Here is a 19,372-nt window from a genome sequence, read left to right on the forward strand (position 1 = left end):
AAAAAAAAAAATAGAATTATCTGCTCCTGATTCACAATTTGAATAAAGAAATGCAGTTTTAATCCAAATTTTATTGGAACATGAGAAAATTTCTACAGGATCATCAAAAAGGAGCAATTTTTAATAAAGATTTTTTAAGACAATTATTGATAAGAAGCCCTGAGCATTTGTTTTTATAATTTTAAGTATTTATTTTCTTATTAGAACATCTATTTCAGAGTTGAACACTTGTGGGGAAATTTAAATGAGTCTTTCTCAATTGAAAAAACACCAGAACCCTGAACATTTTAACTGCTTTAAACTCTCAGAAATTGTTTCTGTCCAATCAGCGGATTAGTCATATTGACCAATCCTTTAAAAAATGGAACAGTTTGGCTTTCTTGTAACAATCTGCCCAGAATTAGACTATATCTAACTCAAACTAGAGTATTTTTCTCGGGTCTCATTGAAGCAACTTTTTTATGAATAAACTAAATAAGATATGGGGAAAAAACATTAATAAGAGTATAGTTTTTCAGTTTGCGTCTCGACAGGTGGGATTCATTTATAATAAATTATTTTTAATGGCATATATATATTTATATGTTTTAATTGGACTGTCTGCCACCATAAAAGGCCGAGCTCAGCAGTTCTGGTGTGGGTGAGAGGCCATGAACGGCCCATCAAAGTGAACTGACGGAGGTGATAAGCAGCTGCTGTAGTAGAGCACTGCCACAAATGACAGCCATGCCGCCCACAGTGACTTTAAGGACTCCGTTAGCGAGCTAGCAAGTCCAGCAAATGTTGTGAAGCTTCGCTAATGTCACGTTAAGAGGATTTCAACAGGATTCTTGTTGCTCTTTGAACTGAGAGTGCTGGTAAAGGTAGATGTGAACGTGAGTGTTGGTCGTTTCTTCCGGGTAAATAAATTTAAGTCAAAATGTAGTGACATTAGCATGAAAAAGCTAACTAGCACGAGCTAATCCATCACCCGACGAACCGGTACAGCCTTCACCGGAGACTCCTCGTCCTGACAGCTCCAGGAGCTCTCCGTGTCCTTGACCGCACTCGTGCAGCAATGACACGCGGAGACACGGGCGCGCGCGGGCATTAATCATTGCTAGCATTCGCGTAAGAGAAGTTACACGAGTCTGGGAGAGCTGCAGTAACCCTACCATGTTCTCCTGGTCTCGGTTGGTCCGGGCCTCGCCGTCTTGGCCCTGCACGGGACTGGCACTGCCTTCTGGGGTTTTTCGCTCCCCTGTCCGCTTCCTCTCCTTCGCCCTGCTGCGATTCCAGAGATAAACTGCGCCCACTCCGAGTACGATGGGAGTCCCGACCAACAGGGCCAGCTGCCAGCGGGGGAGTCCGGTCCCGGACTGGGGCTCGACTGGCTTTGAAGCAGCCATGATCAACAACCGAACCTAGCAAAGCCTAGCCAGCCAAAACAGAACCACGGCACCAGCACACCTCCAGACAGCGTGAGCCAAACTCTTCTTCTGCAGTCTACTCCACTTCTTCTGTGGCGTTTTACTGCAGCGTGTTTGCTAAACAGCACAATACTGCCCCCTGCTGGACAGAACAAGACTTTTCAGTTTCTACTCTTCTACGGTTTGGAAGATGACTGACTGATATCAGAGTACATGATAACAAAACACTAGAAACAACACTGATAAAAAACAACAACTATGAAATAAATACAATGCAAATTTAGGAGGGAATTAATTTATAATTTTTCTATAATATGACAAGGGTGTTCCCTGGTATAAAATAATTAATAATAATTTAAAAAAACAATTAAAACACTGTTAGAAATTAATGCATTTTTGTGTTTGTTAATTAACAAAAAATATGTGTTTGTTTTCTTAATGCAAATAAGTAATCACAAATTCTGGTCTGGAGATGTGTTGTTAGACTGTGGCCAGCAGGTGGCAGTGCTGTTCCCCTTTTTACCGTTCAAAATCGAAACAAACAGGGGTACTTCTGATTTGTTATTTTTATTTTTTTGTTGTTTATGTATTTGTTCATTTATATTTTTGGCAGAGTTTTCTTAAAAAATGAGTATTTTTCAAGGCCGATAGATTATGTTGTTTTTTTTTAGGTTTTTATGGAGAGCCAAAGGGGAATTTGAATCAAATGTATTTTTGTTAATTTATAGTGTATAAAAATAACCACCCATATTTTGAGCTATGAAAATTAACCGGAAAAAGTAACTTGTCACACTGAAAAAAAATAAATAAATAAATAAAAATAAAACACTAAATCTGTTTTATATTTTTCCAAATACTGAAGAGCTGATCTATTCTGTATGATTTATGTTGCTGCCTTAATGAAGCTATCTGGGTAGAGAACATTTTGCATGTTTTAATCATAGCAATTTTAAATAATTGACCTGTTCTTTCACCGACTGCTGCATTTGCTCTGCCTGGTTTAATGTCAGCTTGTGCAGAGACACGTTTGCGGAACATCTCTGTTCCAGACTGAGGCTTTTCAAATGAAGGTAACCACTACAGGGAGAAGTCTGCACGAAAACAGCAGATTTCTCCACATATACCTCCTCATCATTTTGTCGATGCGTTTCCCAGGAGAACTTTATACATTTTTATCTGCTTTTTAAAAAAAATATTAATTTGTCTGTATTACTTTAAAGAGAACAGAATTTATTTTAGATAATGCCTAATGACAATGACAGCTTTCTATTCAATTCTATTCTATTAATCCTCAGGTGTGACCCGAGCCGACTCTCATCTTTCACATAACAGCAGATTACAGTAATCTTGGGGCTGGCTGGACGTTACATGGCATCACTCCTCCTTAAACTGTCTGGATAGTTATCAGCATTTAGATCTTTGCAGTTTCATGAGAAGTGAAGACGTATTTTCTCTTCGGGTTGGAAACAGTTTTTTCCTCATGTGTTAAATCTGTGTGCAGCAACTCAACTTTCCTCTGTTAGTATTTGAGAAGAGAAAAATAACCCAGTTTCTTGCAGGATTCTTGGATTTTACTTGGAGTTCTGGTTACAGTATGCATGTCGTATGAATGTGACAAATAAAGTTTGATTTTAAACTGAAGTTGAATACAGCTTAAGAAGAACTCTTTGTTTTACCTCTCTTATGTAAAGCTGAGGCCCCCCTCCACAGTGTGCGGGACAGAGCTGCCTTCACTCCATAATTATTGACATGTCTGATGCAGTCAGCCAGTGGAAAGTATGGGGAAATTGGAGTTTCACTTGTGTGCCCCCAGGCCCGCCACTGTAATGGAAAGATTAAAAGCAGCAGCCACATCAGCCTCAGACTGCCAAAACACAGGCGCTGACTCCATCACTCCCACCTCCCACCTACTTACTCTTTAACTGCACCTCTAAAAGGATTACAGAGGATTTTCTCATTTTAAGACTTGAGAAAAAGCTCGGCTGTTTATTTTTGGAGTCTCTAAGAATAACATCTACAACTCTTGTGGAGGGAGCTGAGGAGAGTTCCCTCTCCTGTTTGGGAGTGTCTGCTGGAGGGAGACTGGGTCAGCTGAGAGCTGCCTTTACCTTCTGCACCACTGAGCTGGAATCACATCTGAGTCTGCTCTGCTGGGACTTGCTCAACACAGAGGCGGCCTGCACAGCTCCCAGCATGTCTCTCAGACTCCTGCCCGCCATCGTGATGGACAACGACGAGGACGACGACGGCAACTTCACCAAATGGATGAGCAGTTACTGGGGCCACGGGGCCGACGCCGCTCACTCCAGAGACAGGAAGCGCAGCTTCCGAAGGCCTTCCAAGACACACGTTGACCGGAGAGCATCCCTCCCCACCGTGGTAAGGAGCATCAGGCGGAAACACATTTACAGAAGGAATATTTTTAACTTTTTATTTAAACGTACAAACAAAAACAGGAATAAAACCTACAAACACGATGATGTCCCAACATTAACAAACAGCATGCATTTATACATTTATTTAACAACAAAAAAAAAGACCAAAAAAAGGACAAAACTAGAAAAAAAGAGTCAGACCTTAAGTTATCTTCCATCCATTTGTTAGTTAATTTTAGGATATATGTCCGCCTCTATATGCATACATTTTTCTATTAAGTTATTCATTTGGTTCTTCATTAAAAAGCCTCAAACTTAAAAGTTTAAATAATCGTTAAAAGCATTTTCCTCCATATGAAATGACATGAATTTTTTTTTGTTAATCTTTCCATTTTTTTTCATTGTTTTTTTTATACTTTTCCAGTTTATTGTGACAATTTGTCTTGCAATTACTAATAATATATACAGTACATGATTTGTTCCCTCTTGAAGATGTCTTTCTGGTATTTGAATGCATTTCCTTTTTCATTTCTTCTCTTGATCCAGTAATCTTTAATAACTGGACAGTCCCTAAATATATGTGTTTATTCTCATATTTCACCACGTTCTCCAACATCAGCAGCATTTGAAGCTTTGATGCATCTAATAAAAGCCTAGAGGAAACTGTTCATGCTGAGAGAAGGAATTTAGTTTGTTTTAAACAAAAGCACAGCAATGTTCTGATATTTTTATGAATGTTTTATATCAACAACTTAAAGAAATCTAGTGACAAACTTACACTGTACACATGCAGAAGAACTAAAACTGCTTGATTGATTTAAACTTTGTAAAAGCAGAGATCTTAAAAACAAGAACTAAATGATAAATGGGTTTGAGATCGTCCCAAAACAGTTTGATTTTAGAATAGATTTACATTATTTTAACCCTGGAGCACCGCGGCCGGGTGATTTTCAATATGTTGTGTTTTTTCTGAGTGTTATGGATCCCTGGGTAAACTCTCACGTGTCTCAGGAATGGGTAGGCAAAAGACCAAGTCTCCAGTATCTTTTTATTTTGGATTTTTTTTTTTTTTGTTTGAGTTTTTTGATCTAAAATTTAAAATTTTCAGAATTTTTTTTAGCGTGTTTATAGGATCTTCCTATATTTTTATTTAATATTTTTTTTTACATAAACCACAGTTGAAAATATAAGAAAACCAATCTAATTTATTATGTGTTGTCATATTTTGATCCATTATTTTATGATTAATACTTTTCATTAGGTATACTATATCAAGTAAAAATTACCCAGCAGAAGTAAAGGTGTACCTTTTCATAGTGAAAATGTTCTAAGGTTAAATACTAATTTGAGCTATTTATCACTGTGCAAAAGCTTAAATGTTCACTTTTCTATAACTGCAAGTTGTTTCAACAAGTTTGTTTTGTGCTTAAATGTGTGCAAAAGAATAAAAGTTTCTTTAGAAACTTTCTGCAGTTCTCTCACCTGACCTGTCAGAGCAGATTTGTTTATTCAGCTGCAATACTTAAAAATAAACAAATATTTTTTAGTAAAGTCTTATAAAAAAAACATACATTTGAATTTAATTTAAACTGTTAAAACTTTTGACCAATTACTCTAAAACGGTGACTTGAAGCACATTTCCAGTGGACTCTTGCTCAGCCTCTTTTTCTTTACCAACTAGTCAATTGCTGCATTGATAAAGTTGGTGTAGCTTTATCGATGCAACAAATTTACCAGAATCAAAAGTGACCATTTGCATGAATTCAGAAGATGCTGGCCAATCAGAAAATAGTAAAATTCCTGATACAGTTTGCAGAAAAATCCGAACAACACTGAGAGCTGCAAATGGTCTGGATGAGGGAAAGGAACACAAGCCGACCAAGAATCAACAGGAATATTTTAGAAAATACCAGGGAGGTCAAGTATATATTTTTGTGGCCATAAACCAACAAGTTCAAATAGTGTCAGGAGTTAAAACAACACAAAAGCTGTTTCCTTCACAGTGCATGTACTCAAGAGTATTTCCTGTTTGGAGAAACGCTCTAATCTTAGGAATGTTTTGTTTTCCAGCCTCTCCTCCAGAATATCACCATAGAAGTTTCATCATCACACCAACCGACTCAAATCTATGTGAAAACGCTGTGAAATCCTCTGATTGGAAACAGATTAACTGTTTTAAAACCGACCGCTGTGAGATTACTACCAGTCAACAGCTAGCTATAATTAGCTGGGCGCTTTTTCAAACAAGTTATCTAAGGATATTAATCAGTAGGTGACTGCAGGTCACAGAAAAAGCCTCCATAATCTTTTCATGCAGATCTTCACGTCTGACACTTTCCTCTGCAATTTTCTGCTTTCATCATTTATACAAATATTTTTATTTACAATATTGTTGGAGAAATAGCAGTTTAATCAGAACAAAGTGTTACAAATCACAATATATGTCAAAACTTCACACTAGTAAACCAAAAAAAACTGTCATGAAAGAAAATAGGCTTTCCCATAATTCTGAATATTTGTTAAACATGAATGACTGAACATGCAAGCAAACATCCCATAATGTCAGAAAGCAAACTTATAGTCAAAATATGGCTGACAAAAATGGACAAAGTCATAGATCGCTCAGTGAGGCTGTAGAGCAAAGGTGTTTTTTTTCCTATGGGTATGCTGCAGGTGACAGGTCGTAGTGAACATCTATACAACACATAAGAGGAGTGTAGAGTTTTCTTCATTTAACTTTCATCTTCATTGAATTTTTTTGATTCATTAATTTTAACCCTGAACTCAAATAAGCCTAATGACGCCAAGAGACTGTTTTACTGGTTAGAATGACTCGCTAGAGGTGTCCAACGATCCCGTCCTTACTGAACGGTAAAACAACCCTATGAATCCATCTTGAAATCTTCATGTCAGAATTGAGCATTTTAGCTAATGATTAAAAAACATTTTGAATTCCCGTCAAACTCCAAAATCTCAAGGATTTCCATACACGTCTGTCCAACTGCTGCAAGGAAACAGCTGAGAAAAGCTGAAAAAGTTTCTGTTGAAAAACGGCTGAATCATCCAGATCAGGAGATCTGAGATCATCCAGATCAGGAGATCTGGATGATCTCAGATTTCCTGCACCCGGAGGCCCAGGAGCCACATACGCTCTTTTATCCCTGGATTGTGGCTCTTTGGCTTTGAAAGAAAAATTCAAACAATTTGATTAAATAATGGGTTTGGATAATTTGTTAAAGTACATTTTATCATTTATGTTTAGATTTTCTTGACTTTCTTTTTGCCTTTTTAAGTCAAGTAAATTTGCTTCAGGAGGATCTTATTTGACAGGGTGGATTTTATTTTGAAAGGAACTTAATGTGTTGCTATTCGAGGAAAAATATAATCTTATTACAATTCAATTATAGTAAATAATTAGATGCTTATTTGTTTAAATTGAATGGTTAATGGCTACAAAAATATGTAATATTAGTTGTAGGACTTTGCAGCTCTCACTGGGTTTTAGTTAGTAACGTTTTTGGTCGGATCCAGATCCTTTTTAAGTGAACAGTGTTTGGTGAAATATTATGTTTTTAAAAAAACTTGATAATTGGTATGTTGAGTATGTGGTTTGTTTTGATGCAACTTTATAAATGTAAATTCTGTTCAACTGAGATCTTATGGCAGCGTTTCCAGATAAGTCATGTTTTGTGAGTATTTCTTCTATGATGAGCTTTAACATTTGCTATGCTGGAATTACCTGGAAGGATCCTTGAGCAATAAAACAGAGGTTGCAACATTTCTGTTTTTAGTCACATCTGCACGTGTTGCTCTTATGTAGTCCCCAGTTCCAGTATGTGTGGATTAAAAATCAACATTTATTTTTACTCTTTCAAGGAGAAAAGAAAAAATGTGAAAACAAAACTTCAAATATTAGGAATAACATAAAAAAGATGAGGATCAAGTTTAACTGTTGACAAATGTAAAGTCGTAAGCTGAACATTCAACTAAAATAATGTACTGCGGTGGGGTCAAACTCTAGGCCTCGAGGGCCGGCGTCCTACATGTTTTTCAACCGAGCTACCATTGAAGCTCCTTACTAGCTAAACACACCTGATCCAGGTATTCAACAGCAGATAAGGAGAGATTTCTGGAAAACCAGCAGGAAGCCGGCCCTCAAAGCCCAGAGTTGATCACCCAGTTTTATGTATTATGATCAAATGAATAGAATTAAATCAAGAGTCCATTTTAGGAGTTGAGTTTTAAATTTTGCATATTAATCTAACATCTAATGTTTTTAAAGCTACCAAAAAAAAAAGTGAAAAATCTAAATTTGTTGGAATGAATAACAAAAGAAAATAATGTTAAAAGTGTAATTCTTTTAAATATAGAGTTGAAATGACCAGATAAAGATTAAATGGTATAGCAATAATAATTAGTATGCATGAATACTTATGGAATATATCAAAATTACTTAAATAAAACAATCATATTTAGACTAAAGCTGATGTATGTTGTTTTCCTAGATGTATCTACATGTTTTTAAGACATGGGAACAGCCTCGTGGCTTAACTTGCAACCCTTTCCTGTTAATGACATTATGTAATGACCCGTGCTGCTCTCCCCCTCTGCCTCCTCTGCAGTCACAACTAGATGCAATGAAGTTAAACAAGCTCCATGCAGCAACAATGGCACCTGCTCCCAGAACAAGAGACGAGAAGGGGGAGGTCCGGCCTCACCCCAGAGCTCCTCGCCGTCAGTCGCTGGAGGACAACCGGCCGAAGACCGCCCTCCCAGAGAACCGCATCACCACCATCCCAGAGATGACAGAGTCCTTCGAGAAAAGACTTCACCTCAGCGACAAGAGGACCATGTCTCTGGTGAGTTTATAAATCAGCCTGCGTGGTTTATTAACAGGCTGTTGAAGATTAGGAAGCTTAATGGCAGCAGAGCATTAAAGACGTGTCACCTTAACCTGATTAGGCTTCTGCATTAGAAGAGCATGGCTGCACTAAGGACACCTCAACCACTTAGTGTGCTGACAGGATTACATTCAGGCATTACCCACATGACAGGTGACATGCTCACCTGTTATGGAACAGTTATGTTCACTCACACGTCCCTCCAATCTAAACATGTGTTTTAAACAAAGGCAGACTTCAGGAGTTTACCCTTAAAGAAAGAACATTATCTGTTTTTGAAAAACCAGGCCTACATTCAATGTATGCAACAATTATGTGACAATAGCTAAAATAGTAACAACTGTAAAAATCAAAACTTTAACAATAAAATTTGAATTAAAAAAAGTGAATAATTAACCAAATTTTCTTAAATTAAAAGGGGAAAAAAAAACTAAGTAACATAAATAATGAGTAAAACTTAAATTCTGCAAAAGATGTTGAAATAAAAACAATGTTAGAAAAAGACTCGTTTATTAAAAATATGGTCCAAATTTTCAGCATAAAGTTTTGAAAGAAAATGATGAGAATTACATAAGGAAGATTATTTGAATAAAGTTGTATAGTTCAGGATGAGGTTTGAAAGCTTCGAGTGTCAACGTTGAAACTAAAAGGAAAGCTGACATAGTCCAAGAATAGAGTAAAACCATCAAAGTATATATTTTATTTAAAATAATTTAGGAATTTGTGTAAAATTTAAGTGTACAAAGTCACGGGTAATATGGAAATAAAACAATTTACATGATTATTGATTTTATCGTTGCTTTAAAGGTAAACTTTGTCAAATTAATGTTGAAGTCTATGGAGCCCCTAAAGCAGAGGTGTCAAACTCAACCACACAGGGGCCAAAATCCAAAACATGCCTTAGGTCGCAGGATGAACAGGATAAACCTTAATTTAACACACCAAAGTTAAATTCTTAAAACTTTCAAAACGTAACTTTATAACGCAGACCAAATCTCGGGATGCAGCCGGAACCAGTACCCTAACCCAAGTCTGTAACCGCGTACGGAACCAGTACTGATCCACGACCGTTACTGGCTGTTCGGTACCGGGTTAAGGTTAGGGTAGGATACCAGACGGGTCCACGTCTCAGTACTGGACCGGTACCGGACATCAAAAAACAAAGAGTTGGGGACACCCAAAGTGTCCAGAACCATGCGTCAATATGTGACGACTTGGGAATGAGAATGTGTTGCATTATGTTATCAGCGCAAGATAATATTGGGCTGTTAATAACAAAAATATAAAATGATCTGGGGGGCCGGATATAATCACCCAGTGGGCCGGATACGGCCCCCGGGCCTTGACTTTAACACATGTGCCCTAAAGGGACATTAAACAAACACACAAAAAAAATGTAAAAACATTTAAATAAAAAAAAAAAAATTCGGATTACTATCTGGTGCACAGCAGTTACTTTCTGGTAACCACAACAATTTGTTTTAATTCAATTAAAAGTGTTTACTTTGATGTCCCTTTAGGGATCTTTAGAATTGTAAATGTACATTGGATAAATAAAAATGGTAATATCCTATTGATAATTTAAAAATGTAGATGGAAAGTGATAAAAATTCTGAAAAAAGTCATGACAAACTTAAAAATCGAAATAAAAGTAAAAAACTAAGCTCTGATCAACAACAAAGAATGGATAAAAAATGAGACAGACCAAAACAAAGAAAAACAAGAACCCTTAATTTGACAGAAAGCAGATTCCATCCATCCATCCATCCATCCATCTTCTTGACCGCTTCTTCCCTTTCGGGGTCGCGGGGGTGCCGGAGCCTATCCCGGCTACTGAAGGGCGAAGGCGGGGTACACCCTGGACAGGTCGCCAGTCTGTCGCAGGGCCGCAATCACTCACACATCCACTCTCACATCCACACCTAGGGGCAATTCAGAGTCGCCAATTAACCTATGAGGCATGTTTTTGGATGGTGGGAGGAAGCCGGAGTCCCCGGTGAAAACCCACGCATGCACGGGGAGAACATGCAAACTCCACACAGAAAGGTCCCAGCCGGGATTCGAACCGGGGCCTTCTCGCTGTGAGGCGAGAGCGCTAACCACTGCGCCACCGTGCAGCCCGAAAGCAGATTCAACAAAAGAAAACTTGAACCTGCATGGTGTGACTGGAGGAAAATAAACACGTATTACTTAAAGATGAGAAAACAAACCTTAAAAACACCCATCTATAAATCCTTATTTGTTAAATGTTCTGAAAGTGACCCTCAATACTACAGATAAGGATGTGAACTAAAACAGTCTCTAAATGAACCTGCATGGAAATGTTATGGTATGAATGAAAAATATTTTCATTTTAGTGTTTTAAAACTTTCTTTTATATTCAAACCTTGACAGAGTCATATAGAAAGAACTGTAAAACCATTTTGGAGCCTAAATTATTTCTGGAACGCTCTATTCAGTTTTACTACAGCTAAACTTGAGAATCAAAGATTGGAGATGATTTAATATTTTATAAACAACACGACTGGAGATACCAGATTAGGTTTTAATGCTGAAAACTGATAACCTTTGCGGTGTTTTCCAGACTGATGATAACAAGGTGTGCCTGATCTGTCATGAAGATATGAGCAAAAGTGGAGGAGGAGCAGTCCAAAAGCTTCATTGTACACACCGCTTCCACAAAGAGGTAAGTCTGTCAGATCATGGTAAACACAGCTGCTGCATGCCTCAGGTCTGCCGTGAAAGCAGCATCTCAGACATCAGATCTGCAGAGCGTGGCAGCAGCTCGTTCCCAGACATCCATGATGCCATCTGGAATGACAACAATAGAGCAACAATCGAAACTCTGTGCAGAGGCACAGGAAGACAACACTGATGTCTGAATCTTCCCTCTGGTGTGCTGAAGGTAGCTCGGAAGCTAGAGCAGAGCCTGCAGCGCAGAGGCAGCGAGACAGCTGCCGGTCAGGTCAGGAGGCTTTCGGGCGAAAGGAGAAGGTCTGCAGACGAAGACATCTCCTCAGAGAAGGAGCTGCACACCCCCTATCGTCAGCTCTCCCTGCGCAGACACCGCTGATGAAGACAGAGATTTATCTTTGGAAAGTTTGAGGGTTTCCACGCTTCAGGCAGACATCAGAGTTGTGTCTTGAGGATTCATGATGTCATGCTGCGGTTCATGTAAGAACCTTGACCAGATAATCCTAAAGACAGGTTCTTTTATTGAAGTGGGAGTTTGTTTTTCCTCAAGGATAACAGATTTTTGTGATTGTACTTATATTTTTTATTCCATATTCTGTCAGTGTTAGGTTGTATTTATCAACAGTGAGTGCTTAATTTTAATGACAAATGTACTTTTTGTTTAAATTTGTATGCACAGATGTTTCTTGTTTTGTCCTCTAACATCTGATTGCAGAGACATGATAAAGAGTCACAACTTGGAGCAGAGTAATTATATAGTTATGGTCACGTGTAAATATTTGGAAAGTACCCAAAAAATTGTATGTTTAGTGTTTTTAAGTGTGAGTTAAATCCAAACGTCAGATTCAGGATTCAGCACACACAACACTGTTGCCCTTGCAGCCGAGTGTTGGGGTCACTATTGAGCGTGCCATGCACGTGCTTACTGTAAAACATCCATGTGGGGCCAATGGCCTCCTGGCGTCAGTATAGAAAATCCATATCCACCAGAAGTGATGGCCTGTCTGAAAAATGGATCCGGCGCGGGTAATAACACGCTTCCCGATGTGTTTTCAGTGCATGGAGCAGTGGCTGTGGAAGAAACAGACGTGTCCCACATGCCGCGTCCATGTCTCCGTCATAAAACCCCTCTACTGGTCTTCGTCCCGCACCACTGTCCCGTGACGACCCTGCTCTTGCCGTGCCCGCATGTTTACGTGACCTGTTTGCCCAAAGACCTCCTGCATGGTTAGACGGTGTCCCATCGGTGCAGTTTGAGGAAAGCTGCTGTGTGGTGGAGTCTTTTTGTATATAATGTTTTGTGTTTTCTTTCATTGGTTTGTTTACAGATAAATAAAAAGTGAGAAAAGCTGTGAACCAACCTGCATGTGCATGAAGTACTCAATCAGTCAGCTTTAACAGTTTTAGTTAACCCTTTAAACAGTGAGGCGTCATCGATGAAGCTTAAACACAAAATCTTATACTGTAACTTTTCAACCATTAACATGATCAACATAACTGTAGTAGATTCTGAAGGAGAAAAGCGGTGTGAGTAAATCAAAGAACATAAACGCTGAAGCTCCAACTATAAAATTTGACACTAGGGACAAAATTAACTTCCAATCCAATGACAAACATGTTGATTTCACATTTTAAAAGAAAAACATTCAGTAAAAACATTATAAACCAATGTGAAACTGACATTTGAGGATTTTCTTGAACTCAACTACATTTAGAATAAACAGATATGACTTTTGTGGGAGTTTTCATCAATGACTGTATATCAGAACTGAACTGAGTGACTCCTCCCCCCTGACGTTCCAAACAGGAAATTCCCACTAATGTTGCATTCACACCAAACCCAGTAGGTGCGCCGAGTTTCAATGTTAAGAATATGTAAAGATCTGATCTGGGGTGTTGGGAGCGTCGTGTCACCGCGTCAACCAATCAGTGACTCAGGTTTGGGCATGTGATGTTTTCCATGACTAGATAAAAGGATAGAAATAAACATTTTTGTCCTGAATTTCCACCCAATTTCTTCCCAGAAATTGTCCCAGTTACTGTTGGGTGAAGGCATGATGCAGACAGATTGTCAGCCTGTCACAGAGCTCATGGAGCTGGATCGACGGCTATGCTAGCCAGCCGCCCAGTGGCACATCTAACAGCTGTCGCCGCTGGTGATGGCGATCGCCGTTGTCCAGGCTAGCGAGGCCTACTGTGGATCCCTGTGGAGCCCGGTCTGCTTTCCCATCGGCGGTTAACTGCCCGGCAGCACGGAGCCCAATCATGGGTGCTGTTGTAGCACACAGGATCCCTCTAGCTTCATGAACTTTGCCTTATTTTCATCAAGAAATAATTAAAAGATGCCCATTTTTATTTTTATTTTCCTGGTATTTATGCTCAAACTGGACGCTTCAAACAAGCCCTCAGGTGCAGCTCTTGCTGCAAGATAAATACATATATATATTTATATATACACATAACCCAGAGAATTTGAAAGATCTGGTGAAAACGAACACAGTGATGTGCTTCCTAGCGCCTCTGTATAGCACTTCAAAACATATAAACCCAAGCTACTCGCTCAACATCATCCATGTTTTCCATGATGTGGCAACAAATGACTTCCAGAACGACTTCGGCAGTTGCTCCGCGGCAGGGGCGTCAAGGCGTCAAGATAAGCAGTAAATTTGACAACCGTCAAACGTGAGGCGGCAAACGCGATCTTGACGCGTCCGGTGTGAATGCACCATAAGACTTCCACAGAGAAATAAACAGCCATTCTCAGTCATTCTATTTGCCAGTTTAGCAATTTTTGTTTTGCTACTTTTTTCTTTTTTTTTTTACATATTTTCGCTAACCCTGATTTTTTTTTCTTGACATTTTTTCTAAAGTGCAAGTATTAAAACTGGACAATCAGATGCCTAAATAAAAGTATGTGGTCTCCACATCCAATGTTCAAAATGTTTGATTGACAGATTTTGAACCAATCACCGTTTACCGATGGGGTCTGGCTCCAACATGGCGGCGTCCGTGTCACAAAAAAAAGGCAACTGAACTGATCTCATTATGTTGGAAGCAGAAGTAAACAATTTTCTACCTCACACTCACTCAGTCCACTTCTCTTATACAGTCAATAGTTTGCCCCAACAGATAACTCTATAGTTGAGATAATTTGGTGTGACGTCAGCATGCACATAGTTTCACACTAAAATGTATTAGATATTCCAGTAAATCCATTACATAGTTGCTTTATGCTCAGAAGCAGACCATTGTTTGATGAATCCTTTATCTCTGTTTGCTTTCACAAATTTTAAATTGGCTTTGGCTCCAGTTAAAAGCAGTTTTGTTAAAACACTTTGACTAATGTAGGACCCTCTATTTGTGTGTATTTTTATAATTTGCTGCCATGCACGCATGTTTAAATTATTAGACTTGAACATGTGTCACCAGACTTTCTCACAACCGTGCAATCCAAAGTGATGCTCCTATAAATATATGTTAAAAAGTAGGTGTTGCCAGAGCACACACGGGATACTGGTGGAAAATGGTTCTGGTGGGTTTGGATCCACCACAGACCACTTTTAGACATGGACTTTTGCATGTGAACTTGTCTGTACAACATTTTTAAACTCTTCTTTTATGTGTTTTTTGTTGCCAAAAGGGAAGTTTATTGTTTGTTTTAACAGCAAAAAGTATAAAATTACAATGCATTGGTCTAAGTAAAGAAGCATTTATTGAAAGATTGTTTGTACACTGTTTTCTTTTGTAAAAAAAAATGTTTCTATTGTATTTCTTTACCTTACAGCCTGGTAATCTGATTACATTCTCCCTGGGTTTGTGGTTGAACATCTTCAGTCTGTTTGCAATCTGTGATTTTAGCTTTAAATTGGCTGCAAACACCACACAAAAACCTTGAATTTAAGAACTTCAAAGACTTTGAGGAATCCGCATTCACACATGTGTGTCCAGCATTGGTGCATGCCTGAATAAAATCTAGAAAACCCGCCCTCACTAAATGTGCTTTGGTTTGTCGTCAACAACACCACTCCAGTCTGTGTCCTAACATATCATTTACTGTAGCAACATTGTGATTTAGGTAATAACACTGGAGACAGTAAAAAAGCTCATGTTAAATGTTCAAAGGAAGTGCTGCCACAGCATTCATTTCAGACTATTAGAACTAGCAGCCATGACAAAGGATAAAACATTTTACTTCTGTTTAGTTGGTCGACGTGTATAGAAGAATGGTTCAGAGATGCATCAGTAGTAACACAAGTGCAAACATTTATGTGATAACAGATGCTGAAAGGACATCACTACAAAGTTTTGGTATAAGTTGAACACTGCTACTGACTTTTTATCCTCTTTGATGGAGATTATTAACTGCACTGTAGCCAGAAAAGTTGCCATAGTTACCCAATGAATAGTTATAAGGATGTTGCTGCCAATAAATCACTTGTCTACAATTATTTTTATTTTTGATTGTGATTTTTTGTGTGCGAAAGGGCCTATAAATGTCTAAGAAACCAGATTATAGATTTTATCTGTAAACTGACAGCAAAAAAAATATGCTATACAAACAAATATCGCAAATTATAAGTGTTTTTTTTAATACCCAACAATAAAATTAATAAAACAATAAAATACATACAGAAATGAGACTTTTGAATCTGATTATTGATAAACCATCAGTTTATATTATTGGAAACAATCTTAAATCTCTTAGTTATTTCCAGTAAATTATTATGTCTAAGTGACTAATATGTGTTTTGACTAAATACTCACCGTCTAAAAAGTGTGACAAGGTCTTCTTATCCTTACAAACATTCACAACAGTGTCATAAATGCTCCATAGAGACTATACAACACTGCTGAATAAAAAAATCCAAACGAATGTTAGCAAAGATGGCTTTTTACATTTTTTTTTTACAGTGGATGCATTTTCCATGTTTTTCTGTCTGCTGTTCAACATCTCAACAAATCTCTTAAACTGGCCTTTCTCTTTAGTTTCTGATTTTTGTTTTCATTTTGTCTTCATTTGATGCTGTATTTGTTTATCTATCCATCTTTATGTTGTGGTTTTTGATTGTTTTCTCTTTGTGATGTATCATTTGTAAACTATCTGTTTCATGCAAGAATAAAACATTAAAATAACATGTTGGACTATATTTCTGTTTTGCCATATTTCCTTAAGAAACCAGATCATTGCTTTGGGTGAAAAACATATACCTCAGATGATTTTTTTTATTCAATATTCAGTGTTATCAATACAAACAAATCTTCTGAATAATTATGTTAAACTTTGGAGCTACTTCTAGCTTTAAAAAAAACAAGAAAGACACTTGCATAACAGATTTAGGGAATAAAAGCAGCATTTATTAAAAGCACTTTACTGCAACCATTTATTAGACATAAAATATAACATAATCAAGATCATTAAATGGAAGCTATTCAAATTGTGTTAAATATGTATATATTTTTAATTTTATTCTACACAAAAGTGAAAATCTTGATGTTTCCAACAATACTCCAAGCATATTGTGACGGTTCACAATTAGTCAGTGGACAAATGTTTAAAAACGTTCTTCCAAAACCAAAAGTAATTTGGGCCCAACTGAAAAAATAACTAAATGTAAAAAAATAATACACGGAATATGCCTGTTCAGTTTAGTCCCACTTGTTTGTTTCATTTTGTTGTGTGTTTTTTTTTACCTGTTTAAAAAATAATAATAAAATAAAATAAACTTGAAAGAAAACCCATCTTTGTCCACTGACTAATTTTGAACCCTCAATGTGAAAATAAAGATCCACTTCGATCCTCTTTGGATCTATTGTAAAAGCTTTCCCAGTAATCTCTTAATTCTGATTATGTTGTTCATACCCACGATAGGCCTAGAAAAAAAAAGAGTAAACTGCTGTTTTCAAGGACATAGTGTCAGCGGAGCAGCAGGAGTTCATCAGAAATTCATCTCTGACAATAAGCCCACCCCCACATCCCGTCGCCCATCTATTTACACTCTCTCCCAGTAGATTACAGTCCCTCACACCCCAAACCTGACATTAGTGGTGCAACGAAAATGGCAAGCAATATCAGCCGGACTGTTTTAATCCAGATTCCAGCTCAGACGAGGAAAACAAAGACGTTCATGGATCTATTCGTCTACAAGTGGATGCATCAGAATGGAGCAGAGCAGAGACAAATATGCTCTTTTTCAAAATGCATTTTTGTTGTCTGCTTCTGCTTCACAATCATTTTAATTTAAAAAGTACAACCAAAATGTAGTTTTTAATCTTCATTTGGTTTATTTATATCCTCCATCATGAGAAAAATGCCACATGAACATGCTAAAACACCAAAAGCACTATTTTCAGTGGAGTGGGTCTTTGAAATACTGAATAGTTCTCACTACTTTTTTAATGGCTGCGTATACTTTTCTACTTGAGTACTTTTATTTTGAAGTATCACAGTTGTTAATGAATGAATCCGGTCTCAAGCAGAGGCTGGTTTCCTCCGTCCTCCCGGGGGGCGGAGGCGCTCCAGCTGCAGCCTACGTGCAGCAGCTCTTGTCCCGGGGCGGACCGCTCTCTGAAAACTAACGGTTTCCTGTGAGGAGATGGACCGAGCCGAGCCGCGCGGGCGGGCGGAGCGAGAGTGAGAGTGCACACGTGGACACACCAGACTGACGTCCCTCCTAGCCAATCACGGCGCGACTCGGGGCACCCAGCGACCAATAGGACTCGCTCATGGAAAAGTGCAAGTCTGGACAGTTTGGAGACGGGAAAATTTAGGTGGAAAAAGGTTGTGAAACGGATCCGTCTGGAAGGCTGCTGATGTTTACTCTGAGAGGGAGAATAAAGACAGCCCCGCACTTTGACGGGGTTTAAAGGCTTCTAGGATGGAGGAAACAAAACATTTTTATTATTCTTTTTGAAAACAGTCCTTTTTTCCTCTCAGGAAACTAACACTCAGGTAAGATAGTTTTTTTTTCTTTTAACAAAAGGCAAGTCTTAACAGTTTTCATAATGATCTCATCTAGAAATAGAAGTAAATAAACAAGACAGAAGGTCATAAAACCTTAAGATGCAAACATCCACTTTGTTTGCATAATCTTTTACTGTAAAAATGTTTGAAAGTTTTACAAATGTGGAAACTTTTACAAAAACTGTACTTTCTGTTTTTTTTCTTTTTAAATTTTCCTTTTTTAATGTTTATTTATATCCCAACATGCTGGGAAACTATTTTCCATAAATAACAATTCAGTCCATGAGGCCTAACAGACAGTTAATCAACTCTTAAAGTACTTTGCTTTCATACAATCTTACACTTTTAAGGTTTAAAGAAATGACCTGAACTCCAGATGTTGATTTTGTAAGAATCGTGCCAGGATTGGGATGAGATTCTTGACTTGAGGACACGATCGCTTAAAGGCCCTAGAGCTTTCTGGGCCTGAAGATGCTGCACAGGCACAGCAGCCGCCTGGCACACAGCTGAGCTCTGTTTAACATCTCAGTCCACTTCACTCCTTTAAAGAGGTTCTGTTGTTGCCGGGTAGAATATTCACCCTCATTTCCATCCAGAAACAAGGGCCAGCACACCTTGTTCTCTCCTTGCTTTTCATCTCCCTCCTGCTTTATTCTCTGGTTGTCATGGGCATTAGAAACGAGCTTTTAGCACACATGGTTGCAGAAAAAGAAGGACAATCAAACACCACAGCTGATCCTCAAATTCCCGATTGTTTTTCTTCACCTAAACTGTAAACATCGACAGCTGGCAAAAGTCTTTAGTAACATACAACACCCCCCCACACTTTAATTGCTTCGGAAATGTTGGCTAATCATTATAAGAATTCTGCAATCAGCATCCACGGATGCTGTGAGCCTTTGTTTAACAGAAAAATGCTCGTTTGTGCTGAACCTCCACCAAAAAAGGCTTTGTTCTGTGAAGGCCTGACACCGACACGAAGACAGAAATCTCTACTGAGGTGAACCACTGGGCCCAACACACAATAATTAT

General features: G+C 38.2%; 3 protein-coding genes across 4 annotated transcripts in view; 2 read left to right on the forward strand and 1 right to left on the reverse strand.

Moving 5' to 3' along the window:
* Positions 1 to 1,512, reverse strand: part of tomm70a (translocase of outer mitochondrial membrane 70 homolog A (S. cerevisiae)) — a gene marked incomplete in the record, with an annotated part of 12,834 nt that extends 11,322 nt beyond the window's left edge. The window contains 1 exon segment of the mRNA XM_024278343.1: positions 1,155 to 1,512. Within this exon segment, the coding sequence (XP_024134111.1) occupies positions 1,155 to 1,388 (234 nt within the window).
* A 1,222-nt stretch (positions 1,513 to 2,734) lies between these two features.
* On the forward strand, positions 2,735 to 17,082 carry lnp1 (leukemia NUP98 fusion partner 1). Of its 2 annotated transcripts, none has more exons than XM_024278169.2 (4): positions 2,735 to 3,788; positions 8,407 to 8,643; positions 11,270 to 11,371; positions 11,591 to 17,082. In XM_024278169.2, the coding sequence occupies exons 1-4, from the start codon at positions 3,603 to 3,605 to the stop codon at positions 11,756 to 11,758; spliced, it is 693 nt and encodes a 230-aa protein (XP_024133937.1). In that variant the 5' UTR covers positions 2,735 to 3,602; the 3' UTR covers positions 11,759 to 17,082. The 2 variants fall into 2 exon arrangements, with proteins under 2 accessions (XP_024133937.1, XP_024133938.1); XM_024278170.2 differs by having other exon boundaries at positions 2,738 to 3,788; positions 12,436 to 17,082.
* Positions 17,083 to 17,889: 807 nt separating this feature from the next.
* tmem45a (transmembrane protein 45a) overlaps positions 17,890 to 19,372 on the forward strand; it is a 6,842-nt gene continuing 5,359 nt past the window's right edge. Inside the window, exon 1 of the mRNA XM_024278114.2 lies at positions 17,890 to 18,328. The gene's annotated coding sequence lies outside the window, so the exon portion shown is untranslated. The remainder of the gene's footprint in view (positions 18,329 to 19,372) is intronic.

The sequence above is a fragment of the Oryzias melastigma genome, linkage group LG4 (assembly GCF_002922805.2).
Source record: "Oryzias melastigma strain HK-1 linkage group LG4, ASM292280v2, whole genome shotgun sequence".
Classification (NCBI taxonomy): Eukaryota; Metazoa; Chordata; class Actinopteri; order Beloniformes; family Adrianichthyidae; genus Oryzias; species Oryzias melastigma.

Coding starts and splice junctions, on each gene's coding strand:
- lnp1 (XM_024278169.2), top strand. CDS start 3,603: ATGTCTCTCAGACTCCTGCCCGCCATCGTGATGGACAACGACGAGGAC. Junction 8,644..11,269: donor ACAAGAGGACCATGTCTCTG/GTGAGTTTATAA, acceptor GGTGTTTTCCAG/ACTGATGATAACAAGGTGTG. Junction 11,372..11,590: donor CACACCGCTTCCACAAAGAG/GTAAGTCTGTCA, acceptor GGTGTGCTGAAG/GTAGCTCGGAAGCTAGAGCA.